The sequence below is a fragment of the Stomoxys calcitrans genome, chromosome 3 (genome assembly GCF_963082655.1).
Source record: "Stomoxys calcitrans chromosome 3, idStoCalc2.1, whole genome shotgun sequence".
Lineage (NCBI taxonomy): Eukaryota > Metazoa > Arthropoda > Insecta > Diptera > Muscidae > Stomoxys > Stomoxys calcitrans.
Window position 1 is genome coordinate 94988220 of NC_081554.1, and position 27830 is coordinate 95016049.

A 27830-nucleotide genomic window follows, 5' to 3' on the forward strand; every position below is an offset into this window, starting at 1 on the left:
TCTAGGGTACATTTAAAATTCATTAACAATTTATCATATGTGATTTTGTGTTGTGTTGTTTATCTAATCTCTGACATACTCTTATTTCAGTTTATAAAATTATTCATCTTCCCTCGCAATTGCAGTCTGTCTCGGTTGGTGTGTTGGTGGGACGACTGTTTTGTTGTGTGTGGTAGGCATGCGCGCGCATCCACCATTCATTTTTGCTGCTGCCTGCAACCGTTCTCAATTGATTAGTTTTAGTTTCGTTTAAGGTAGATTATTAAAATTATTAAACTAGTATTAAATATACAGCACACTTTGTCGAAAGAACATGATGTTACAAAATGTATTCCTTGAAAATATGGCTGTTGGTGACTGACTGACTGACTGGCTGGTCGACTTCCTTCCTCTAGTTTTATTTGATTTTTACAAATGTGACTTCTGATGTTGTTGTTGGCTGTTACTGCGCGTTTGATGTGAATGTTTTATATTTAGAGTGATATTTGCGGCGTTTGAGGAAATCATTTCAGCTTGGCATAAGCATCCACCTTTTTATGGAACTGATTATAATATTCCAAAGCCAAATTTTGAGTTTGATTCAAGGCCTTGCATAAATTTTCAGGTGAGAATCGTCCACTGCAAAAAAAATAGAAAAAGAAACATGTAACACGAGTGAAAATTTTTATATTTAACATCAAACTTACACCAACACTTGCGTTTTGAAAAAGCTGACTAACTTGTCGAAAATGTCTACAGATGCTGTTTTGACAGTTCCAGCTGTATCCTCAATTTTCTTGGGCAAACCGGGCACGTATTGCTCCAACTGAAAAGAAATTAGGAAGAGAATGTTAATGAGAATGAAATATTTTATTTTTTTTTACAAGCTAGGACTGGTAAACAATTTCACGGTTGTTGTTGTTGTAGCCACATTTGCATATGGAGGTGTCGATCCTCGTCAAGCTGTATAAGTGAACGCGCGTTCCGGTCTACATGACCGATCGCCTTAGATTCCTTCATTGGCAAAGGCTGCCGGCTTATTGTATAACATACTGCTGTATAGGATAACTATGAGCACCACACAGGCTGGAACTTTGATCTCCGATCTGTGAGTTGTTCATAGTTATCGCGAGAAGCTTAGCTGCGAGCTACCTGGCGCGTCCACAGGTTGCGCATAGTGGAATACTCCATACGGAGTAGCTGTCGCAGACAATCAGCGATATCGAGCAGAGTCTCAGTGAGAGGCCGGGCGGCACCGGCTCATACATAAATACTGAGTGCCTATGATGCCCGATATTGCAAGATGTATTATTAGCGCCTTCGAATAACCAATGACCATCATGTGCCCGTGGCGATCGATCCTTTGGACCGGAACGAGCTTACTCACCTATAGGTGCTAAACGAGGATCGCCATAACCACATATAGACACGTGTTTACAACAATAATAGCACCGTGCGTGAGGTTTTCTGTCGTTTTTGCTGTATTACAGTTTACGGGGCGTATGTCTATCTGGATTGTTCAAACTTCTTTCTCTCTCTACTACCTTCTTCTAGGGCAAACACAATGGACCTAAGACATAGGCAAAGAAAGGTATACACTTTGAAACTCAAAATGATAATAAAATAGCACAATAGTTCTCCATTCCACGAAGCCCGAGTTCCTTGCGCACTCACATAAACACGACTGAGAATTTGACATTTCTCTCATCTGTTGGAGCTTTTTTGAACATTTTGTTATGAGTCTATAGATTTCCTTTGTCTATGCCTAAGGTCTCCGGGTGAAAAACTTCTTAAATGTCGATTCTTCGATATGTGGACGTTGATCAGTTATATCAAAATATCGAAACAATGTCAAAGAATCACAGCGTTTTAAGACTTTCATAGACGTCCAAGTACCAAACGTTTTATTTAACGTAAAAAATAGAAATTAAAAAAAAAGTGGCACACAATTCAAAAAAGCAATGCCATACTTTTGTATATTGTATTGTATTTTAAAAAATAGTCGCATACTTTTTAAAATTGTAAACCTACGATTGGTAAATTTCAAAAAGAGGCGCAAAAAGTGTCATTCGTTGAAAAAGTAGTATAATTTTTCTAAAAAGCTGGCACAAATTAGTGTCACACTATTAAGGCGTATAGTTCGGTGAAGCCGAACCGTTTATATCCTCCACTATATAAGTTTGACGATTTCTCTCACTCTTAATGCCATGTAATGATTATTGAAAGGCATAACCGTACATAAAATGGAAAATTTCAACCAAAAATTAAGAATTTAGTTTTCAGGACCTTAAGACTTACAGTTGGAAGTTGGATTTAAATCGATAAATGCATTGGAATGAGAAAAATTGTAGCAGATTAGGAAAATAGCTTTTGACAGACGGACAGACGGAAATGAAATTTCTAAATGAATTATTTTCGATCATAGTTGGCAAGAACGTAAATTGCAAATATCCTCACGAAAATTCCATTACGGAACGGAGCAAACTTTTCACTAGTGAAAGGATAACCATCACTGATTTTTTTTTGTGTTTTAAGATAATGGCAAACGAACTGACGCTCAAACTACTCAGAACGACCAACGTAATGTATACCGTGTTACTACAATATTTCGATTAGCTGCAAACTAAATGATGAAGTGTGAATAATCCCAATGGGTATGTTTAAATAGCTGTAAATGATAATATTCCTATGAACATTCAAGATTTAGCTCAATAAAAAGGGAATCCTTTGTGTAGCCGAGCCTGAACTGCGTGCTACTAAGCGACGCTTCTTCGTAGAAAATTTCTATTTGGAGAGGTTTCGCCAGGAATAGTGAAGGCAATGCCAACTCCGAATAATATTTAGATGCTGGAGACAGAATTATAACATACAGTCAATCAAATAAATGTACGTACACATGTGTCTAGCAAATAAAATGGATATATTCCCCCTATAGTATATGGATGCAAATTTTCCCCATGAACATTCCACTAAGCAACAGGGGCAAACTTCTCACATATCAACGAGTGCAGTCCGATTCAAGTTTAAGCTCAATGATAAGGGATCTCCTTTTTATAGCCGAGTCCGAACTGCGTGCCGCAGTGCGACACCTCTTTGGAGAGAAGTTTTACATGGCATAGTACCTCACAAATGTTGCCAGCATTAGGAGGGGAAAACCACCGCTGAAAAATTTTTTTCTGATGGTCTCGCCAGGATTCGAACCCAGGCATTCAGCGTCATAGGCGGACATGCTAACCTCTGTGCTAAGGTGGCCTCCAAGCACGGTGTAGTAGTAAGCTCAAAACAATTATTAGTGTTACTTTTGGAAGTACAACTAAATTGCCGAAATTTGCGGAATTTGGGACACTATGACCAAAATGGACAGCCCATCTCTGGACAATAATATATAAGGTCTTTATGATCTCGGCTTAACGACTAAAGTTTTACTGTTTATATAATTATTTATGTCTTGTAAATAGTGAAACAAATGTATGTACCTTGACATATTTATGACTATAATTTGGTACTAGAAATTTAATTTGTGAAGAAAACATTTGGAGTGGTCCTATAATCTACAATACTAGGAGTATTTACGGGCAATGTCACGTGCGATATTGCAAATTTTGCCCATGAACATTCTATTAAGGAACAGGGCAAACTTTTCACATACCAATGAGTGCCATATAATTGCTCAAAAATCCCACAAAATAGCGAAAACGTATAGAAATGTGGGCTGTGTACATGAACTTTTTTGATTTATTTTTCTAGCTTTTTCTTTTTCATAGATATTAGGGTGCACATAGGAGTGATGTCTGAACTTCATTTACACGTATTGGCTGGATGAATATGTGATTCAGCATAATAGAAGGAATCCAGTTAAGAAATTTTACATTATCAGCATTTTAAGCTGTTTTTTTTAATAAACGAAGTGTACGTAATATGTATATGCCAGGGCTATTCAAGTGAAAACATGCAATAAAACAATGGTTTTTAAAAAGTGGCAAAGAGATGTCGAAAAGTGTTCCTAGAATCTAAATAGTATAGTATCTAGTGGCGTACTACTATCATCGTCGAAAAAAGTGTCAAATGTGATACTAGAGCGCCATAACGGCAACGCTGCCTATGGTATGACATCTTCCCTGCAAGGCATGGCTATGAGCATCACACGGGTTGGAACTCTGAGCTCCCAATTGGGTGGGGTTCATCGTCATCACAAGAAACTCAGCTGAGAGCTACCGGGCGCATCCACAGGTTGGGATGAGAGAGGGCGGCGGCACCGGCTCTTGATTAAAGTTTGAGTGTCTGTGATACTCTATATGACAAGGCGAGCTATTGGCGACCTTAAATAACTAATGGCCATAACTCAGAGATAGTCCTCATATCGATTTTTAAGGTTTTCGACAGTCAAAAAGTTGTATACATAAACTTTATATTAAAATTTCGTGAGTTACGTATGTTCAATATTCTCCATTGTATGTTGTATAATATTGTCTGTTATATATGCTTGTAATATCAGCCATTTTAGATTGTCGGTTTGTTTTTGACAAATAAAAAGGTTAGTCAGGGGATCAAAAGAGTTTTGTGTAAACAAAAAACTCGTTTCATAAGTGTTTCGAGATATGGAGAAACGGAAAAAATTGGAAAAATATATCAGAGGGGGATTACTGAGAAGGGGACAAGACAATTATTGATGAATAAATAAATACTTGTTGAAAAAATTCAAAATAGCAATTATTTTTTGATCAGACCTTGTATACTTTTGTTGGGCCTCAGACCAATACTTCAATGAGTTACAAACGGAAGGGCGATGTTAGTATTAAGGATTGGTTATGCTCTTATGAATGTACCGTAAATATATTGGGTTGCCCACAAAGTAATTGCGGATTTTTCATATAGTCGGCGTTGACAGATTTTTTCACAGCTTGTGACTCTGTAATTGCATTCTTTCTTTTGTCAGTTATCAGCTGTTACTTTTAGCTTACTTTAGAAAAAAAGAGTAAAAAAAGTATATTTGATTAAAGTTTATTCTAAGTTTTATTAAAAATGCATTTTTCTTTTAAGAAATCCGCAATTACTTTTTGGGCAACCCAATAGAAGAACGTGTCAGCTGTTTTGTTTCGCCTTATGAAAAATCATGCAAGCAATTACTGAACGTCTGTTAACCGTAAGCGGAAAGTAGAATTCTGCAAAAGCAAAATTTTAAGTTTTGCTCAACTTTAAAACCAAAATAAAAATGTTAATGTTTTAGGTTGAACGGATCGAATGAATGAATTGCTCACAATGAAAAGGTGAGTTCACTCGGAGGCCAGTCTAGTCCATTGTGATACCCTTCTGATCACATTATCTCTGAAGTCTGCGTTGATAATACTGCGACTTGGAGGCCAGTCTAGTCCATTGTGATACCCTTCTGATCACATTATCTCTGATGTCTGCATTGATAATACTGCCATGTACAACACAGTCCGTCCGTGGCGGTCTATCGATCCTATTTCCACGTTGTTAAATACCCACTCCTCATTATTCTGGAAGCCGTCATTGCCTATTCCTTCAGTAGGAGAGATGTCTCTTACCACTACCTGCAGAGCCGTCTGCTGCGAGCTGCCCTTGAGGTATGCATGTTGTGTGCTTGAGGTACACATGAAGTTCTCCAGCGTCCTTCAGGTCTCTATTGTTAACAATATTCTTTTGTTTGAAATGTCAAATTCTACGTTTTGTAAGAAGCGTAATTGCCTCCTTATATTTACGGTATATTTATTCTACATTTACGGTACATATAGGAGAGCATAACCAGGCCTTTACTTTGAAAGGGACAAGATAGTTATTGATGAATAAATAAATACCCTTTGAAAGTTTAAAATAACGGTTATTTTATGATCAGATCTCGTACTTGTATAAAAATGAGTAAACGTCATCAACCTCGAAAAAGCTCTGCTACTCCTTTAGTTTCGGCAACATATCATTGATTTAGATTGGTTGTTTTTGCTATAGCATCTATATAAATATTTCAAAACTTTATGAAAAAAGTTTTTGATTAAAATCTTAACCTCTCAGCGCTCCGTTGTTGTTGTAGCCGCATTTTCATGTGGAGGTTGCGATCCTCGTCAAGCTCCTGTTGGTGAGCAAGCTCGTTCCGGTCCAAATAGGACCGATCGCCGCGGAAACAAGGTGGCCATCGGTTATTGAAAGGCGCCAATAACCCGCCTTGTCATATCGAGCATCATAGGTACTCAGCATTTGTGTGAGAGCCGGTGCCGCCCGGTCCCTCACTGAGGCTCCAGCAACATTTCGTTAGTGTCCCAATAAATCCGCGAGGTGGTTCAAGATCGAAATTCATGGGCCAAAATTCCTTTACTTCGGTTGTAGATGGAAGGACAGAAATATTATCCTAAACTTTGAGGCAATGCTTTCACACATTAGTCATGTGAGGCAATACTTTCACACATTAGTGGGGTGCGTCAATAAAAGGAATATTACTTCAGTTATTGTTTTATTTCTAGTTTAATTCTTCAATTCTGGCAGTCTTGAAAATGACACCCCCATTGCACATACACTGATAAATCAGATTATTGAAATTCATGTCCACTTTTTGCAGTATATCAATCGGTATGTTGGCAATGGCCTGTGATATGGTCCGTTGTCGATTAACATAAACCAAGGATTTCAAATGACCCTATAAAAACAAATCGCACGGACTCAAACCTTTAGAGATCGCCTCTGAGAGAGATGAGACGGTCGGCGACAATTAGAAAAGAAGCTCTCGACGTGAAGGCCTGCTGCTCGATAGACCAGAGCATGTTAGCAACTGACTGGAGAGAGAAACAAACTTGGGGACTTCCCCATCCACTCTCGACCTCCTCCCCAACCAACTTACCGCTCGGGAGATTTTTTCAAATGAGTAAGTTTCTCTGGAGGCCACCGTAGCGCAGAGATTAGCATGTCCGCCTTTGACGCTTAAGGCCTGGTTTCGAATCATGGCAAGAACATCAGGTTATCCCCTCCTAAAGCTGGCGAAATTCATGAGGTACTTGACACGTAAATACAAAGAAATGTAGCTTTGCGGCACGCTGTTCGGACTCGGTTATAAAAAGGAGGCCCCTTATCATTGAGAATCGGACAACACTCACTGATTTGTGAGAAGTTTGCCACTGTTCTTTATGGATTGTTCATGGGCAAGTTTCTCTAGTGCACCCTGTATGAGAATCATAAATGGAAATTTTTTTCTTCCAAGAAAATCAAGAATATGGGTTTTTTTTACAAAGACTACCTTGTCTAACGAAGAATTCGATGGAAAAATCATGTAAATCAGGGCATCTAGAAATTGGTAACAATCGGGTGTGTTCTGAAACTCACTTTGGGTAGTGAAACGAAAACTTTTCACTTTGAGTTGTTCCGTGGCCATTTTCTCCCTGAAAAATGTGCAAATTTTTCACACATTTTTTTGCAGGGAATACGAAAAGAATTGCTTTAATTTATGATAAAAAATATATGTAAACACGAATAAGCACTTGATTACCAATTGTTTGTATGTTTATTATTTGTTTTAGCTATATTTTTACAATACCATATCTTTTTTTTTAATTAAACTAATTTTAACAAAATAGCACATCTTTTGTCAACATTTGGATGCTGAGTTTTAAATTGCGTGTTATTATTTCCTTTTTTTATTATTTGAATAAATGTCCACTGCTGCCGTTAAAATCCACGATTTTCAGTCTGCAAATCATATGGCTTAGCAAAAAAATCAATTTTTCGAACGGGAATTCGAAAATTTGCTTTTCCCCGCTATCACAGAACAGCTAATTTTGGCAGGGTGAAAGTGAATAGTTTTCGAAAAGTGAAAGTTAGTTGAAACACAGAGCACACCCGATTAAGTTTCGGTAAGGACTATTTTATCCTGTGTATCTCCGTGTATACACAATGTTGTAAAGTTTAATTAGAAATGTTGTCTATTGTATAAAGGAAAGAAAAGAAAAAAACCAAATATCCTATCAAGGAAAACTTTTATATTAATGTGTGCCGCCCATGAATTTCCATGTATTCATTACTTTAAATTCTATCACTACTAGCTGCAGTCTTCCAAAGTATTCCTTGCGTTCGAAAAAACATTTACAAATTGATATTTAAATTAGTGTACCTATGTTGTTTGAGTCCAAGGAAACATTAAATTTATCAGAAAATCCAATTGGCCAAGTTGATTGCGCTCTCGTCAATCCGAGTTTCCGTAACAGGATTTTTATGTATTCACAAAGTTTGTGAATATAGACCAGTCAGAAAGCTTGTAAAATCATCAAACCTTTGTTTTTATAGTTTCCCAATGATGTGTCAGACTTATATCGCATGCATGGCATAATAGGTCACTATGATTCTACATATGAATATATGACATATTTAACAGGTTAAAATATCTGTTATTTCTGCTGTAGGAAACACACACACACACACACATCTTTTTAGAATATATTAATAAATGCGTCAATAGAAACTCTCGTTAACTGTGTTTGAAAAGACAATACTACCTCTTACGCAAGTACGAACTTAGTGTTAAAAAAAAACTTGTTTTCTACAGCTATCTTAGGATGTTAGACAAAAGGCATATACAAAACAATCAGATAAAAAGAAAAAAAAAACAACAAAAAGACAATAGGTCAAAAAACTAAAAGAAAGCCGAAAGAGAAAACAAAATAAATCATAGCTTGAAGAAAAAAGAGCATACCCAGAGGTGAGTACAAATTCGACAGATGATGTCATATCATAATTAAACTCTATTCGGTTCTAGTTACCAAGTTTTACGGTAGCGATTTATGGCTGTTTTAAAAACAAAAATACTTACAAATTGTGCTGCAACAGGCATTTTGGCAGAGATCACTTCCTTCGTTACCGTGTATGCATTACAGGCAGCATTGCGCAACAGCTTCGTAACATCACAAGCCAACTTGCAGAAAGGGGTAGTATAAGGTGGTAATGTCTTCTCCGCCCATTTGTAACCACGTGCCGCATTACTCATGGTTGTGTACCAGGCCTTTTCGACATGCGGCAATAGACCAGCATTCTGTAAGACTTTGCCCGTAGCAGATTTGGCAAAGACACCCTTACCGTTAATTTCGGTGTCATAGTACAAAGCTCCAGCGATCAACGCAATGAGCAGCAGTGATCCCAAAGTCCACTTGCAACATCCACAGCCCTTCTTTTTTTCAGCAGCTTGTTGTTTCTTTTTTTGTTGCGCGCTTTTCTCTTGAACGTTCTACAAAATAATACAAAAAGGAAACCGCAAACAGGTTAAAAATATCTGCAATCATTTAGAGGCATAACAGCTGTTCTAGATACTGTGGAGAATACAAATTTGTAAATATATTTTACCTTCTTAGCAGCAGGTTGTTGTGGTTTGCTTTGTTTGTTCTTATTGCTTTTAGTATTTTGTGCCATTTTATTGTGTATAAATTATTTAAATATTTGAATGAGTATAAAAATTAGAGACGATTCTAATGCGCTTATTTCAATCTATAACGAGAGAAAATATAATCGTTGTAGCATTTCTTATAACTTTTCCATTCGTAATTTGCAATAATCAGCGCCTCGAGTTTCAGCTTTATGTGTCTCCAAACGAATGTGCAATGTTATAGTGTGTCTTTCGGTTGTGATTTTTAAGTATGTCTTAATGGGAAATTGTGCCAAGCTTATTGTGGTCACCTATTTTGAATTCTGAACATGTATTAAGAAACGTGTTGATGCGTGCCAATTGAAGAAACATGCATAAACTATTTTTGCATTCATTCTCATCGAAAAAAAATTAACTATTGGGGGAGAACTTCCTAGTACTCTAACATACCCAACGCAGAAAATCTCCTCCTCTAGGACATTTGGTTGCAGTAGATCATATGTTGAGCACCACTTGAAATCGACCTCCCCCGGCAAACCAGAGTAGTTCTGGCTCAATTATGTTCCGGCAGATGCAGCCGCCTCAATTCCCACAGAGCTAGGATTGATGCCGACGTGCAAGATGTATGTCCCGATTGTAACCAGGGACCGCACGATACACGTCACCTGTTTAACTGCCCGGCCAGACCCACTCGACTCAGACCAAGATCCCTGTGGACGCACCCCATCTTAGTCGCAGAGTTCCTGGGTCTTGACACTCAACAGAATCAAGCAGACGAAAGATAGAACACAATAAACTGCTACAACAACAACCACTCGTAAAGGTTAGCATGCCTGCATATAACTCTTATAGTCTAAGTTTTTACCCGAGAAAATTAAAAACATGTTTCAGCGCCCCTCAATTAATGCTTGCAATATTAATTAATTAAAGTTGTTGTTGTTGTAGCCACATTTACATGTGGAGGTGGCGATCCCCGTCAAGCTCCTGTAGGTAAGCGAGCTCGTTCCGGTCCAAAGGACCGATCGCCGCGAGAACTGGGTGGCCATTGGTTATTTAAAGGCGTCAATAACTCGCCTTGTCATATCGGGCATCGTAGGCACTCAGTATTTGTGCAAGAGTCGGTGCCACCCGACCTCTCACTGAGGCTCTCCGCTCAATACCGCTAATTGTCCACGACTGCAGTTACAGTTACTCTGGATGGAGCATTCCACAATCCGCAACCTGTGGACGCGCCCGGTAGCTGGCAGCTAAGCTTTTCGTGACAGCAATGAACACCACACAGATTGGACCTCAATGTTCCAGTTAGTGTGATGCTCACAGCTATCGCCTGTCGGGCCATGTGAACTTCTGTACCAAGTGGTGGCGCTTTGCGGTCTCTGTACGGTCTGTTATAAATAGTATTTGCCTTATTATTTGAATCGGACACGATTAGTCTGCCTGCCCGCCCGCTATTATTAACATCACATTAGTGAAAGCAGTTTTTGATTTTTTTCCGATATTAAATCCAGGCCTTCGGATTGGCATTCAATTCTCGCAGCATATTTGATGTTCAAAATAGACATACAGATTCATGTACTGTAACTTCTTTTTCTTGAGATGAGACTTAAGGCGATGGAGGAATGGATAGCGGAAATGAGCAAGTCACCATCGCGAAATAATCGAGGAGACGATAGGAAACGTAAAGAAATGAAGAAGGTTTCTGATCAGATACTAGAGACGACACTTGAGGTCGAGTGCGAGATACTGTGCCAGCGGCACAGTATTGGATTAAGGGAACTCTGGTATTGTCATCTGGAAGTTCATGCTACACGAATGGATCAAAGCTGGAAGACACAGTGGGTCATTGAGAATCCAGGGACTGAGATCTGTTTCCGACTGCATGACCCTAATACGGTCTGTCTTGTGTCCCACTTAGGTGGGATATAATAGCTGACTTCATACGACTTAGGGGTGTGGAATGGAGAACAATAAGGGATTTTATTAGTAGCACGGATTTCCTGACTTATGGCCTGTCGATCTCGAACAGTTGCTTTCCGTTCGTCTGGGCTTCTTTTTCCGATTTATATTCACCTACATAGACGGTTTTAAGTATTGATTTTTGATGAGTTATTAGCTCTTTTGACTTTAATTAAACTCTTTCTTCCCTTTTTGCTCGAATTGCAGTTTAAACAAACAAACAGGCTATTCGATTCTTTTCCGAAATTTCTTTTTAATTGTTGTTGTAGCCACATTTGCATGTGGTTTGGCGATCCTCGTCAAGCTCTTATAGGCGTGCAAGCTCTTACCGCCAGTAGCTCGCCATGTCGTATCGAGCATCATAGACACTCAAAATTTAAGCAAGAGCCGCTGCCACCCGGCCTCTCACTGAGACTCTGCCCTCGATTACGCTCATTGTCCGCGACTGCAGTTGCAGCTACTCCTTTGTGAGCATTCCACCAATCGCAACCTGTGGACGCGCCCGGTAGCTCCCAGCTAAACTTCTCGTGATAACGAAGAACACCACACAGATTGAAGTTCAAAGTAACAGCCGGTGTGATAATCATAGTTATCCCGTCTTTTTTTTAGTATTTAATCCTAACCTATTTGGTCTTTAAAATTTAGTAGCAAAACACACAAAATTTCCCAAACCGCAAACAAAATCTGCAGTTTAAGGTACGGCATCATCATTTGACTAATTTTTTTGCCCTTGCACTAAAGTTCCTACACAACTTTAAGCATGGCGACCAACTTTTAGTAGCCATAGTCAATCAAGTTGTTCATACAAATTGTTAAACAATATAACTTCGTACTGAAATTTACAAATCATTTTTAGTGGTTCTGCACTTTGGAAGAAACTTCATTAATCTCATCTGTTATTTGATGCACTTGTGTGTAGCCAGACATGTAAACTCTGCACTATTTGCAATATATTCAACGACATGCCTTACAGTGATCCATATTAGAAATTAATCGTCCAAAATTTTGTACTTTTGAACCCTAAGCTTTATTGTGTGCTTTGAGCCGGCTTTAGATAACCTAGCTATCTAAGAAGATATTAACGCCTTACTTAATACACACCACAGTAAATCTGCCTGATGTGTCTAGTTGTTGGACTAACACTAGTATGTGCTAAGCTTTGTTCATTGTAATTCCCATGGTCCAAAAAATTATTTAACAAAGTTCGGTTACTTACGATGATCTAGAAGAGGGTCAAAGGGGATTGCTTTCGCTTTACTTCTGCCGCTACTCGCTAGATGAGTTAGGGCTTAGGCGGGGACGGTGCACTGGATACTCTAGTCTGCAACGCGAAGTTCCATTTTGATGGATTGGACGTCGCAAACTTCCGTTGCCATAAGGATTGTATTGGCATATCCTTAGCGAAGTTTACGGTTTGCCTTTGTTATACAGGGTGACATAACGAGTATTGGAGATTTATTTCCGATATAAGTGCTGTTTCGCAGCATGAACGGGATTATTTTTACACAAAATTTAATCTCAAAAAATGTGTACTTTAGCAACAAAAAGTGTGACAAATGTTCATACTAATAAATTTAAAATTGTCGTATTGTGTTAGTAAACCAAAAATTTCGCTTGAGCTGCGAACAGGCATTCAGACGTTTTTTTATAGTATTTTATTTTGCTTGAAAGACATCTGACCCTACCTGCAATACTACGGTTAAATAACTAAATTGAACCATTCTCCCTCATGCCTGATTTCACTTATTTCATACAAGGTACTACTAAATCAAACATTCAAAATTGTGGGCATTCTATTGTATTTCGTGATTTAATCATGAAAAGTTAAAACAATTGACAGCAATAAAAAATGTCAACGTTAACCATGAGGTTGACTCCCCTTTGGAGAAAAAAAAGCTAAAAGCAAATGTAAATTTTTTTATTTACACATAAGCCACTCTTATTATCGCTTAACCCAATTTAGAATAAACGTATCAATATAAATGTAGGCTTCCAGCAAACATACTGTCCTCAGATAATCTTTGTGAAAATATGCTGCTATTTCTCTTATGGTAGAGTTTTTATTTAGCCTTATCAGCATGAATGTCGAGACAATGACAAAACTTAATAAAAAAAAAATTAATGCAAAAAAATACTTTCAAAAAGACTGATGTGTTGCAATTGCGAGTGGGGAAATATTTAAAGTCTTTTTAATAAAACAAATTTTCTGGAGCCGATACATCTTTAAGGGATTTTTATTGAAAATAAACTAAGGCAAAGGAGGTTCATGAATGCAATCTGTTTTGCCTTGTCGATAAGTGTGGGGCCAACAGTTATATCTTCAGTGTGTATAAGTGCATGTTGTTGGCACTTGTTAGGGAATTAAATTCAAAGATGTAAACAAAACATGAGAGTTTCTGTATCTTTTGTAGTGCTGCTTTCTATCAATGAAAATTCGATAAAACACATCATCACATGTTTACATGTTGTGCGTGCGACAATAACAAATGTTTTTGTTATCTTAAAGAAACCAAAAAAAAACTTTCTTCTTCTTATTTTGATTTTTTCTTATTTTGATTTTTTATTCCTCTAGCCAGAAGTATGATGTTTTAACATTTCTCTGCCTATTCAACATCAATTTTCAACTCAATCTATTGACGACCTTCCATATGTTCAGTCACATCTAAGCATACGAACACAGCCGCCAAATCGTCTTTTACCACGTGGATCTTGGTACGTCTATAATGTTCTTTTATTCTATTATTTTTTTTTATTTAGGTTCGAATGTCGCAAATTGTGGTTTTTAATTAGTTTTTTGACTTCGACAAGTAGCTTTTCGACTTTGGTGTGCATGTCTTTTTGACATGGCTAAATTTAATACGTGATTGTTATTGTGAGATAACTGAATGTTACAATATTTTTGTAACACTCCATTCTCTATGAATCTCTCTGTATCCGTTTGTGGAAATATTTTTTCTATAGTCTTACCTCACTTTGCATTTGCGTCAAATTTAGAAAATATTTTTGAAATTGGCAAAGCCATGAAATTTACAATAGCAAGTCATACACTAAGTCATAGGAATGGCATGGCGGAAAACGTAATTCAATGCAACGAAACGTTAAATAATCATTTAGAGCTAGGACATCTTCTGCGTAGTGCGAGACGAACAGCTGTCGATCTTGAAGTCGAACTTAAGTGTAATGTTGCAAAGGGAAATCCCGAGAATTCCCGCTTTTTTGAAGACGGAAATTCCCGGTCATGCTGGCATAGACTTTAAAATATTATTTAAAGAAATTTAAGAAAGTTTTATCCTTAGAAACTTAAAAAAGAATGGGCAAAATCACGAATTTCTTCAAAAAATCTTTTGTGTTCAAAAATTCGCAATGAAAAAATAAGTCAAAATTAACTCTTTTGATGGAGAGAAAAAACAAAACTATTTTTAAGTAGGTTAGCTTAGGTTAGGTTGAAAAGAGGGTGCAGATATTTATCCACCCCATGCCACTATGGACATACATCTAAAGCAGTAATCGGTTTGTTGTGCGCTCTAGAAAAAGAAAACCTAAGTTAGAAATTCCGTGCTACTTACAAAATACTTAATTGTTTTCCACGCCACGCCACGCCGCTAAGTTGGTTCATGTCTGGTATTGTGAACCAGCCGGGCAATGACATAGAAAATGCTTTAACGTCTTATCATCTTCCCTGCCTGCCCTACACATGCTATCACTTGCCGCGCCGATTTTACATAAGTGAGCTCGTAGTCCTATGTGTCCCCTCCTTCTTACTTTCAGAAATTGCCTAGTCTACTCACGATCTGGACCTCCCCATAGGATTTACGCCGTCCTATCGACCGTTTCGCTGTTCCCTAAGGCTAAATTTGCATTCGTCACCACGCCTTTAAATCGAACGGAGTCGACAGAAAGGGTTCCGCTTAACCAAGTTTATTGACTGCATTTCTCTGGCCTTTACTGCCAAATCGTCTGCATTTTCATTCCCATCTACTCCGCTATGGCCCGGAACCCAAACCAATCGTGTCATCCACAGAGAAAGCGTTAATCTCCTTCTTACATTCCAAGACTGTTCGTGATCTTACTGTCTTGATCGTCATTGCTCTTAAGTTTACTGTCCGTAAAGATGTTTATAATCGACGTCCTTGCGTAATCACCACACCACATCCGCATTCCATGATCGCCCGGCTCTCCTATCCTCTATCCATTCTCCTATCGCCTTAAGTCTCATAGCCGCAGTGGCTGTTTCGCACTTAATCATAATGTCTATGGATCGGATATCTAGAATAGTCTCGAGTGCCCTAGTGGGCGTGGTCCTCATCGCTCCGCCTATGCCAAGGTACGTTGCACTTTTTCTCCATCGCAGTCCACCAAAACTACTGACGCGTAAGTAAGTATCGGTCTACTCCTCGGATTCAGTCCCCATTTCGAGACTACGGCTCAACTACATAGTGCCCAACAACTGTAAGTGTATGTGGCACTTCCAATTCAGTTTCCTGATTTTTAAGTAAAATAACACTAATTTTAATATTGCTTACATAGTCTTTTAGGTTTTGTATCGAATGGTGGAACGTGGTAGGTTTTTGGGCGACCAATATCGGAAAAAAATTGTGCAAAATTTGGAATATATAGTTTTTTTTCGTTCAAAAGATAGCTTCCAGGTTATTTAGGAATAATAAGATGTTTGAGGCCAAAAACCTTTGACTAATATGTTAACATGTTATAATGTTTATGGAAATATAAGAACAAAATACCCGGGTATCCCGGGAAATGAAAAATTTTTTTTTACCGTTTCACGTTTACACCAGTTCAGAATGACTAGAGGACTATGTGCTTCAAACTCGCTATGACAATGTCTCGCTAAGACAACTCGTATTTTCTTTAATGAATCTGTCGAAGTTTGAAATAGTGTGGTATGAGTTCCAATATAACCAGTTCGGTTCATATTTGGGTACATGGGTTATGTTTCACACTTGATATTGATGCCAAATTGAATATTTTTACTTGCTCTACATTCGATTGCATGTACATTTGTTTTCTTGTTTAATTTAATAAAAAAAAATTAATACCAAACAAGGGAACACAAATTCTATATGCAATCGAATGTTGGACAAATAAAAAGTCTTTTTTGATCTAATAGTGTACGCTATTTGATTTATTGTTGGACAAACAAAATGTGTCAAAATGTGAATTCAATATCTAGAATGTACGAATTTGACAGATTTTGGACGAAAATGATAAAAAATTTTGATTTAGATCGGACCATTTTTGGTATAGCCTTCATAAAGATCGATCAAATGAATGTAGAGATAACGATCCTCGTCAAGTCCAAAGCCAGTTCCGGTCCATAGAATCGATCGCCGCGGTACTATTATTGCCATTGGTTCTTCAACCGCGCCGATAACTCACCTTGCCACATTGAGTATCACAGCCACTGAGTCTTTAAGCCGATGCCGCCCAGCCTTTCATCCTCATAATCATTCCGTACAGGATTTTAACGAAATTTTATTTATATATACACGGGGTTATAGGTATCTGATGTTCGGCCCGGCCGAACTTAATGCTTTTTTACTTGTCTTCATTTCTGTTGCTGTTTTTTTTTTTTTTTTTTTTTTTTTTGATGATCTTTAGTCTTTAACGCAGGGTGCTCTCTCTCTCCTGTTGTTCGCTTGACTACAAATACCGCGAACTCATTAAACGCCTGATACATACATACATATGAACATTTTATGTACCCACTTGACACGTCACTATGCTGTGGCTAGACGTTTATAGTTTATACCAAACAAAATAGTTGTCGCAAACAGGGAAAATATACCGGCCGGTATTTCTTTGGTATACTTTGCGGTTACCAAAATAAATACTCACCTATCTCCATAAGTACGTATGGACGTGTGTATGTGTGTATACACAAATTCAAGTTATTTAAATTCGGATTAAATTCACACCAAATTTTTTGAGAATGCTTTATCTCTAGACTTATTTGAACTTTTCCAAAAGGTGTTTGATTAGAACAATTATTCTTTTATCTGCTGAATTTATACACTGCTCTTAGTGTATATTTGAAGCAAAGTGTTTCCTTAGTTACTGACCGAGGTGATCAAAGTTTTGTTTTTATTTTTATGTCATATACGAAAATAGTATGCGACAAACTAATAGATCAGACATTGATATATATCAATATATATAAACAGCAAGCCACTTAAGCGGGGCATTTTTAACTATGGCGTGACATCTTTAATTACATTACAAACGTGTTAAGTATTCAAAACATTGTTTGCAGCATACGAAAATATCTTAAATAATAATTTCAGCCATGGAGTCATATGTTCAATCATTAACCGAATCCAAAAAAAAAGGAACTCCGATCTGTGGTATTTATAGTTATCATGATACGCTGAACCGAGAATTACAAGGCGCGTCCACAGGTTGCGCTCCTTGCGGATTAGTTACAACCACAGCCGCGGACAAACAGCGGTATCAATTGGAGAGTCTTAATGTGAGGTAGGGCGGCAACGGCTCTTTCTTAAATACTAAATGCCTATGGGTGTCGATATGACAAGGCGAGTTATTGGCGCCTGTAAATAACAGGGATGGAAAATACAAATTTTGAAATGGTACTAAAAAGGAACTTTTTTCACTGGAAGAGTACTTTTTAGTTCTGCATAAAGATTTCAAAAGTTTCGAGTGCAAAATTTGCAAGTCCGACCATGAACATTCCGTTAAGGAACCGCGGGTTACAACCACAGCCGCGGACAAACAGCGGTATCAATTGGAGAGTCTCAATGTGAGGTAGGGCGGCAACGGCTCTTTCTTAAATACTAATTGCCTATGGGTGTCGATATGACAAGGCGAGTTATTGGCGCCTGTAAATAACAGGGATGGAAAATACAAATTTTGAAATGGTACTAAAAAGGTACTTCTTTCACCGGAAGAGTACTTTTTAGTTCTGCATGAAGATTTCAAAAGTATTCGAGTGCAAAATTTGCAAATTCGACCATGAACATTCCGTTAAGGAACCGCGGGGATACATCTCTAATACCAATGCTGTTCGATACAAGTTTAAGCTCAATGATATGGAAAGTAATTATCTCCCAAATGTCGCTGCGCCAGGAGGAAAGCCCGCTGTAAAATGTTTCTGATACTCTCGCAGTATTTAACAGGCTCTCAACGTCAGAGACGGACATGGTAACCTCTGAAATATATTGGCCGCGAGTATTCGAGTGTAGAAATTCTATGGTATACGCCTTAAAATAACCATTGGCCACCTTGATCCCGCGGCAATCGGTCATTTGGACCGGAACGAGCTTTCTCTCCTACAGCAGCTTGACGAGGATCGCCACTACAACAACTTTAAGTGGTAAATTTCAATCGAAATTCCGTAAATAATTAATTTTTCTAGAGGCTCAACATTTTAAATAAGGCAAATATAACTAAATATATACCAATATTGCCCATTTCCAACGATTTCCATTTGGCAGTCGCACAGACATGACTATGTTCAATAACAGGTGTGTAAAACAATTTCGCAGACGGTAAGATAGAAAAGATTTGAAATACATCCAAAATCTTCCTAAAATAATTTGTGCTTGAAAAAGTACTAAATTGGTCGCGGGGTCGTTACGGAATTCCTCGCGTCGAAAAAGTACTACAGTATTGCCTTTTCCATCCCCGGTAAATAACCAATAGCCATCATAAACAAATAATGCTATTTTATCCGATTTTAAGCAAATGGAATGATAAATTGAAGAAACAACATAGAGGTCCACGATTTCTAAATAATAAGTAATTGTTAGTATATAATAAGTTGTTGATAAGTATCCAAAATTCCTCGGGGTAGAATCTTATATACTCTCCCCACAATGGAACGCATTTGAAAAGTTGTTTGAAAGACTTTTCAAATAAGAAGTTTAGTCTATATAAGATCTGTTTCAAGTAATGAATTTATATGGATCGTAAAATTTCAGGCAAAGGCAATATGGAAGCTGGGAAGTTTTAACAAAACACCGCGTGCAAAATTTCAACCAAAACGGATAAGCATAAGGTTCTCTAAAGGATCAAATGAGAAGATCGGTTTATATGGGAGCTTTACAAGGTTATGAACTGATTTAGACCATACCTGACACAGTTGATGGAAGTAATAACAAAGTGTCACTTGCAAAACTTCAGCCAAATCGGAAACAAATTGCGCCTTGAGGCTCAAGAAATCAAATCGGGAAATTGGTTTTTATAGTTTTTTTATATATTCAACTATATCTAATGGCCGGTTAAAATGGCACATCATGATGCGTGGTCTTGGTGACATGTACACATGACCATCAGTCATGGCGTCTATCGATTGCCGTTTACACAGCAATTTGTAATCATAGAATGACAGATATTGGTAATGTAAACAAAATAGAAGAAAAGTATGGAAAATTAAATAAAATAGAAGAAAAGTATGGAAAATTAAATAAAATCAAAGAAAAGAAAAAATCGATGTACCATTTTTGGCTAAAGCTGCACACATGATGAGTACAATCATTATGTGCCGCATAAACTGTCTATAAACATGGAACGGTTCACGACACCGTAAAATTCGAGCACCTAGCTTTATTTGTTCGGAAGTAAGCGTGCTTTCGACTGACTATCAAGACTATGTATACTTTATGGCACCATAAACCTATCTTTCGAGGTGCTACAAACAAAAATGACAAAGTTAACAAACCCCCATCTTATGGTGTGCCTGTGTGATCATCTGAGCGAAACATGTACATAGATGAAGAAAGATGAATCTTTTTTTCGAACAAGCTAAATTTTTAGATTTCAGAAATTGGGAAGCATGTAATTAATTTAGCTAATACATTCAAACACTAGGCCGTCTGCAAACCTGCCAATAGTTTTTTTGTTTTAAAATGACGACCACCAACTTTTTAAGAGTAAGTAGCAACAACCATTACAGCATTAAATTGGTGACCTCAACTAAGCGGCAACAGGCAAAACATGTGTAAAGGCTTTGCTACTCCTCTTCGAATTAAGAGACCAGGCACATATCCAAACAAAGGCATAGATAAAACATTTCGAATTTGTACAAATTTAGAAATAGATATTTATTTTGTTGAGATTTTTGTTTAAACCGCTAACATTTTAACGAAATCTCTCCAAGTTTGAGAAGACTTGGGAATCAATAAAATTACCGAAATTATGTACACTAAAAATTTAATTGAAATCTAAAATGAATTTATCGCTTCGTGCCGCAAAAAAATGCGCTACTCTCTGGAATTGTAGCTACGTATTCATATCAAAGTTAAAAAGATCAACATCAAAATGCAATGCAACAACAAACACCACACCCCCCTTCAACGAAAGAAAACTAATACGTGTCCATGTCTTTCGACCGCCTATGCCGAACGACCGGCCGAGCACTTCAAACCAACCGAAGCTCATCGAAACATCATCATCACCATAAAGAGCTTATTTCATCTTTTATAATACAGATAATACATCTACTCTCTCCGAAACCGGCACGAAACAGGGTTCAATTTGACAATTAGAATTGAAATTTTTCCACGTCGCACATCATCTATTCAATCACCACACAAGCTTTCAACATAATTTTCTTTCATCAGCTTTCTTGCCCGTATTTGTAAATTTTACTTTCTCAGTTTTTTTGCTTACTGTCCATCTATTTGTATACCACTTTTCGATGAGACGAGCTATAATAGCTAGTCGTACTTTTTGTGAAAACACGTTTTAGCCAAAAGAAAATAAATTTAATTTAATAAAACTTGATGGCGATGATTTTTGCATTGTAATGTGGGTTTTTTGCTTGTTTTACCAAAAAATCAATTCACACTTTCTGTTCACTTTCTTTCCTCCAATGAATGAAAAAATGCTTAACATTCGACGGCGTTCCCTTTCACGGAAGTTTGAAATTAAATTCGTGTAGGAAATTAATATAATATTCACGTTTAAACTATTTATATTAATTTTAATATTAAAGGATTAAAGGATGATTATTAATTTAAAGGGCAAAGCAAAAGCAGCTATACGTTGTCTCTGTTTTACTGTTACGAATTAAATGGATGAAGGAGGCCGCTGTTTCAAGACGAAAATGTGGAATGAAGGAGGCCGTTCGCAACGAAAGTGGTGGATGGAGGAATGGACAAAGAGAGAAGGGGACACCAACAGACTTGGCAAGCAAAGCAGTTATACTGCTGTCTCCGTCTTACATTTACGACGAAAATGGAATAAGGGATTGACCGTTTCGAATAATCGCTTTTACGACAACAAAACCTTATTATCGATTGTGAATTCAAAAATTCATTAATCGAAATTTTTGACGTTTGCCCCAGCCAGTTTACAGTGCATAGCACGATGAATAAACAAAACCGCTTGCTTGAAAAAATTTTCTGTTATAGCTTTGTTAAAATGTGGTAACTTTAGTTTCCTCTGTTTTTTGTAAAAATACCGCTCTGATGGTGAAAATCGATGATTTTTGAGATACTAGCGGTAATAAAAAATTAAAACAAACAAAAAACCATTACATCTGATTTCTCTTTAAATGACCTCAAGCCATACTAAAACTGAAACAATATTAACAAAAAATGTCAACAATTTTCCAACATTAAAAATACTTTCTACTAAAACCACAAAACTTTTACCACTTGATTCACGTGCCAAATGTTCGAAAACAGACATTTTTTATTTTATAAAATCAGCTGATTTCGATGAGTTGGCGAACGAATCAAGTGACAAAAAGTTTGTGGTTTTGATAATTTGTCTTTGTCTAAGAATATTCGATGCTCTTGAACAGATGAGAATTCAATTGTAAATTTGCCCATGAACATTCCATTAAGGAACAGGGGCGAACTTCTCACATATCAATCAGTGTTGTCTAATTCAAATTTAAGCTCAATGATATTTATAGCCGAGTTCGAGTTCCTCATAAATGTTCCCAGCATTAGGAGGGATAACAACCGCTGAAAATTTTTGGTCATTGTTCTCGCTAGGTTTCGAACCCAGGGCAGCGTCATAGTCGCGCAGATATACGTTTTTGTTGTTGTTGTAGCAGTGTGTTGTATACTGAGGCGGCAGCCCTTGCCGATGAAGGACTCCATGGGGTCAATACGGTACATACAACCGGCTGCCATTGGATTGCCCAGATATACGTATTATATATATGTCCTTTATTTACAATTGGTGTATATTAAACAAGCTTCCTCCATCGAGCATTGTTGGTCAAAGCCTTGGCTTGATTCCACGATATATGGGTTGATTCCAACTCTTTTCGTACAGCGGATCCATGTATTTTTCAGGCGTCCCCTCCCACGCTGTCCTTGCGGTTTCCAGTCTAGGACATTTCTCGCTATATCATCGCGCGGTAGGCGTATGATATGACCCAACCAAGTCCATTTTCTCTTCGGAATTTCTACATCGACAGGGATATATATAGATATAGGCATTGCTGAGAAGTAATTCCAAGTCATCATTAAGGCAAGACTCGCTGGTCGAACACGTACGAACAGGAACAATTACGATCCGACAGATGCAGCTACCTCAACTACAGAGCAAGGGTAAATGCCAACGTGCAGGATGTATGTCCCGATTTAACCAGGGACCACAAGACAAACGTCACCTGTTTAACTGCTCAGCCAGACCCACTCGACTCAGACCCAGATCCCTCTGGACGCACCCCATCTTAGTAGCAGAGCTTCTGGGTCTGGATACTCACTCAACAGAAATAAGCAGACGAAAGGTAGAACACAACACACTGCTACAACAACAACAACCCCAAGTGCGGCCCAATTTCGCGGCGCTGGTAGCGATACTCTCAGACGTGATGGGATTCGCTGCTCTGATCCTACTGACCCAGATTCAGGAAACTGAATCTAGAAATCAATAGAGTAGTCAACGAACATATGCGAAATTTATGGATAGAGCACTTGAAATAATGCGCATTAACAAGCTATGGTCTACTTTTAAATCACTTTCGAACCCCTGCAACAGAGATGACAGGATCTCATTTTGCAGACGTGACTTATATGAAAAGATGCGCCTGATTATTCAACCGCTTAGTTATTTAGCATCCTAAGAATGACAAGGCGAGGCAAGGCAAGGAAGAGTCATTCGTCGTATTCGTGCTCTCCGAGCTGATGAACAACTATCACAATTTGCTTGCTTTGCGTCTTAGGTTTTAGAATCGCTCAAGTATCCTGTCGACGAGTAACAAACTTGTTGAGTTGGGCATTATTCGCTCAAAAGATATAAAAATCGCAAGACGTAAGTAGTAATGCGAATAAATCTTCAAAAAAAAATTCATATTAGTTGTTATACTACAGTACCAATCGTCATATAAGCCAAATGTAAATTCTGTTTGATATTGATGAAGTTGTCCATTTAAAACAAACCTCGATTAGCATAATTCAATCCAAGCCCTACTCGCTACAGGCATTAAGATAATAGCAATTGCGAACAGCTTATTAAAATAATGAACAAATCGTATAGACCATTATAACACAATGAGTTGTAATGGAATGTTTGTTGTTGTAGCAATGTGTACACTGAGGCGGCAGCCCTTGCCGATGAAGGAATCCATCGGATCAATCTGGTACGTACAAACGGCTGCCATGGGATTGGTAATGGAATCGTCGCGAAGAGTTGCATCAAAAACATCCGCAGACGATGATCGCACGGACGACGTTGTTCCAAAATTATGAAAATAGTTTGTTAAGCCTTTGAGCACAATGTGCTTACTTCACTTTGGCGGCCTTCTTGGATATAGAAAGGGCTTTTTATAACGTGGGGTCCATTCGTCGTTCTCTGGTTGATATGAGAGAATTATCAATGCATCACTGGCTGAAGGCTCGGTAAATAAGATTTTGACCCCATCTTGTGGCTCTTGGTTATCGCTGGGATATTCAGGTCCTGCGAGAAGGAAAGAGGTAAAGTCGTTGTCTATGCCTATAACGTTGTTATTTTGATTGGCAGTCGCTTTATCTATTTTGTCACGGCTATCTTTAAGAACGCGCTAAGAAAGCTTTCTGGGCTTGGCATAAACCCCAAGACATAGCGGGTTTTGTTCACAAGAAGGAGGAAATATGGCGAGTTCGAGGGATCGGTCCTTGATGCAATGGAGCTGCTGCTCTCTCGGGAGGTTAAATACCTGGACGTTATTCTTGACCAGAAATTGAACTGGAGAAGGTTAGAAGGTGCGAGCTACTCAAGTCGCAACTCGATAGGTAGGAGTTGGGGACTTAAGCTAAGTGCGGTACACCGGATGTTCATTGATGTGGTTTGGCCGATCCTAATCTACGATTGCCTGGTGTGGCACCGCGCTCTAAATAAGGTGAGTCTACGCAGTATGATGGATAAGGTACGGGGTTTTGGGGCGTACCTGATATCGGTGGTGAGAAGGAGTGATCCGAAAGCAGCACTCTTCAGGCTAAGGGTTTTGCGATCTCTCAGAGCCTTGGATGTCCAGAGTCAGTAGCGGCGATACTCTCAGACTGTCAAGATTTTTGTGAACAGTCAGGCGGCGACTAAGTCCCTGTCTAAGTGCAATGGGAAGTCTAGGCTTTTCGGGAGATACAAGGAGAGACGTGGACGTTTGGTGCTGCTGTCAGATTGCGCTGGGTTCCCGGCATCAAGGCGTGGCGGGAAACGAAGAGGCTGACCATTCAGCAATTTTTGGATCACGGATGGACTCATGGATTGCGACGCCAATGATGAACCCCCTCTATGTTGGCTGTTTGGGATGGTAGATGCCCACTACGGTGAATGCGCAAACTCGGCGTAGGCACCAGGGTTGCCAAGGCCCTGTGGCCAAGGTCGGAGGACGTCGATTGTCCATGAGCTGGGGAACCGTTACCGAGGATTTTTATGGGTGTACTGACCCGCCATTACGATGTAAGGTCGCTGACATGGCGATGGTCTTGAAACGATGGGGATTTCTGCAGGGTCTGTTTCGATGAGGAGGAGCTGGAGATGGTCGAGCATCTGCTGTGCCAGTTCCCCACGATGGCGAGGAGATAGGTGAAACCTCTTTTCATCACTGAGCTCTCTAAAGTCTTTTGGACTTCTGTAATGATCCGTGATCGCTGACGGGGCCACACTCTAGTCGGTGAGAGATCTTTCGGTGTCTATGCCGTCATAACATTCATCTTAATCGTCTTTTGTCAGCTTTCGTCCCTCTCTCTCTCTCTCTCTTTTTTCATTTCTTTCTAAGACGAACACAATGGACCAGAGATCTCCGGGTAAAGCGGTTGCGCCGGGCATGTCCTTCAACCTTATCTAATCTAACCTAGTTAAACTTACCGCCACGAGTGCTATTAATGTATCCAAATTTGAATCGCGTTTTTTTGCCATATCCAATTCTGCATTGAGTTGCTCAGCATCTTTTAGGAAATCATTAAATGCTGATGACATGGCCAATGAGGAGGCACTATGTGAAAGTTCATATTCTACAAGAATTTATACCAATTAGTATAGATGGCTTTAATGCATGATATGGTATAACTCACCAATTTTTTGTAACAAATATATGGTAGGTTGTAATTGCTTTTTATAATTCATTTTCCAAACCTTAAAACAGTCATCACTATGCAGTAAACATGAAAGGCAGCCATTAGTTTCGATGTCACTCTTTGTGGGACTTTCGATTTCTCGAAGAAGTGTTTGGAAGAGATATGTATGTTTGGTTGAATTAACGATAAATTTTTGCTAAATCAAACAAAAACCAATAAAATATTTTTCAATCAGTTTTAGTTCATGTGTTCAATCATCTTACCAAAAACAGTTCAGAGCTTCTAGTCAAAGCCTGTTGACAGTCTCTGGGAACGCCATTGTAATTGGCTTTAAGAGCATTATAAACTTCAAAAAATTTGTTTTGATTCAATTGTAATCTGTAAAAAAAAAACAAATGAGTATATAATCAAATATTCGAAAACCTGTTGAATCTTACGTTTGATCGCTGGCCACATTTAAAATTTTTTCTATATATTCCGATACATAACGGCAATAGCTCTTCATTTCCAAATTGGGTAACATTAAATCATGCCACACTATAGTAATAATAAACAATAACAAGAAGCTTGTGATATATACCATTTACCATTTATAGTTTACCATTTATTCCCACCATAAGATTTTCATATCCTCCTTGACCTACAGCCCATAGAATACTTAAGCAAATATTGCTTCGATTCTGGTACGAGTTTCGCAGCATGGCGGTACTAGCCATACATGATGCACAAATTTGAGGCCAGTTCCGCGCAATAAGTTGTAACATAAACTTTAAATTGAAGAAATGAGTTAATATTGGAATCTAAAATTGCTCCAAAATCCTATGCATTTGAAGGTATTTTTTTTATACTAGGCTAAAATATGAGTTATTATAGGAGAGAAATAATGTTGTTTAATAAAATTTTCATATATCTCATCTCATATCTCAGGATAAAGCAATTCTTACATCTTTAAACAATATGACGACTATAAGTCTCCATTAATCTTACCTTATACCCTACAACAGGTAAGTTGTTATTTAAATCAGTGCACATACTTTCTAAAAGAGTATTGTGGAAGAAGTACTTTAGGTTTGTTTCACCCTCCCAGGAAAGAAACTCCAGAATGGCTTGTTTAAGAGCAGGAGATGCCAATACCCCAGGGTAGGTATTTGATCTTCCTGAAAATGTTGGATCACATTCAAATTGAAGTCTGGAATTAAGATAGCTTGCAACCTAAAAATAAAACAAAAGGTTATAAATTAATATACTTTCGTTGGAAATTCGAACTTCAGAATTTCCGGCGCTTGTGCCATACCGCCTTCAACCAAGAGAGCTTTGACCCAGGATACAACAATTGTATATGTTCTAATTGTGTTTGAAATTCATTGGGCGTAATCGCTTTAAACGCTTGGTCCAAATTTTTGGGTTTTGGTGGTGACTTAAACACCTGTTCCTGCTTTGCCTTTTTATTTTCATTTTGATGTGATTCTTTTGTTTGTTTCATTGAAGTTCTCTTCGGAGTGGAAGACTTTGACTTATTGGAACTGGTATTAGACTTAGAAGGCGATATATCTTTACCGCCAGCTATTCCACGCCCACTCAACAATTGCCTTATCTGATGTGATGGCACTAAGAGAAATAGTTTAACCTTATTAATGTTATGTTCTAAGTGTACATTCAAACATTCATACAAATTTCATTCAATTTTGGCTGCAAGGCTTCTTCCCTTTTCTTTTCCTTGTGGGCAACAACTTTCTTCTCGAGATTTTTGTATTTTTTCGATTTTGTCACTGTTTCCCATTGGTTATTATTTGACATTTTGAAGTTTTTGAGAAGCTTGGAGCTTAGAAGAAATTAAATTAAATGGAATGTACAATTTGCTTCCGACCGGTATGAGTGCAAGTGCAACAAAGTAAACGTCAAATCAAATTTAGGATTTAGTCGATTTTCGACTTATCGATAATAAGATTTTTTGAGGATAGAAAACTCGAGTTATCGACCGTTCTGTAAATTACCTATTACATGACATATCATGAAGCGTGGTCATTGAAATAGTTGCTGTTTTATTTAGT

At 38.1% G+C, this 27830-nt stretch overlaps 1 protein-coding gene and 3 long non-coding RNA genes across 4 annotated transcripts; 3 read left to right on the plus strand and 1 right to left on the minus strand.

Annotated features, from left to right (window-relative positions):
• LOC106094080 (transmembrane protein 214) lies at window positions 1-27660 on the minus strand. The gene is made up of 11 exons (XM_013261255.2): window positions 27450-27660; window positions 27074-27387; window positions 26767-26991; window positions 26381-26546; window positions 26217-26316; window positions 26043-26157; window positions 25777-25975; window positions 25571-25716; window positions 8789-9199; window positions 687-805; window positions 1-618 (listed from the first exon to the last, which is right to left on the minus strand). Exons 1-11 carry the CDS (start codon window positions 27574-27576, stop codon window positions 504-506), a joined length of 2037 nt encoding a protein of 678 aa, XP_013116709.2. The 5' UTR covers window positions 27577-27660; the 3' UTR covers window positions 1-503.
• On the plus strand, window positions 2188-2916 carry LOC106094081 (uncharacterized). Its single transcript, XR_001222470.2, has 2 exons — window positions 2188-2614; window positions 2681-2916. It is a non-coding gene; the product is annotated as an uncharacterized LOC106094081 (long non-coding RNA).
• Window positions 8507-9328, plus strand: LOC106094082 (uncharacterized). The gene is made up of 2 exons (XR_001222471.2): window positions 8507-8677; window positions 8735-9328. It is a non-coding gene; the product is annotated as an uncharacterized LOC106094082 (long non-coding RNA).
• Window positions 13867-21336, plus strand: LOC131995957 (uncharacterized). The gene is made up of 2 exons (XR_009397712.1): window positions 13867-14002; window positions 19243-21336. It is a non-coding gene; the product is annotated as an uncharacterized LOC131995957 (long non-coding RNA).
• Window positions 27661-27830: the final 170 nt, after the last annotated feature.

What these genes read in the sequence shown, in the direction of transcription:
- LOC106094080 (XM_013261255.2), bottom strand. Translation starts at nt 27,576, where the DNA reads ATGTCAAATAATAACCAATGGGAAACAGTGACAAAATCGAAAAAATAC. An exon ending in AATGTGGCCAGCGATCAAAC is followed by an intron (nt 26,158 to 26,216) that starts GTAAGATTCAAC and finishes TTTTTTTTACAG; the next exon opens with ATTACAATTGAATCAAAACA. An exon ending in GAAGCTCTGAACTGTTTTTG is followed by an intron (nt 25,976 to 26,042) that starts GTAAGATGATTG and finishes TGTTTGATTTAG; the next exon opens with CAAAAATTTATCGTTAATTC.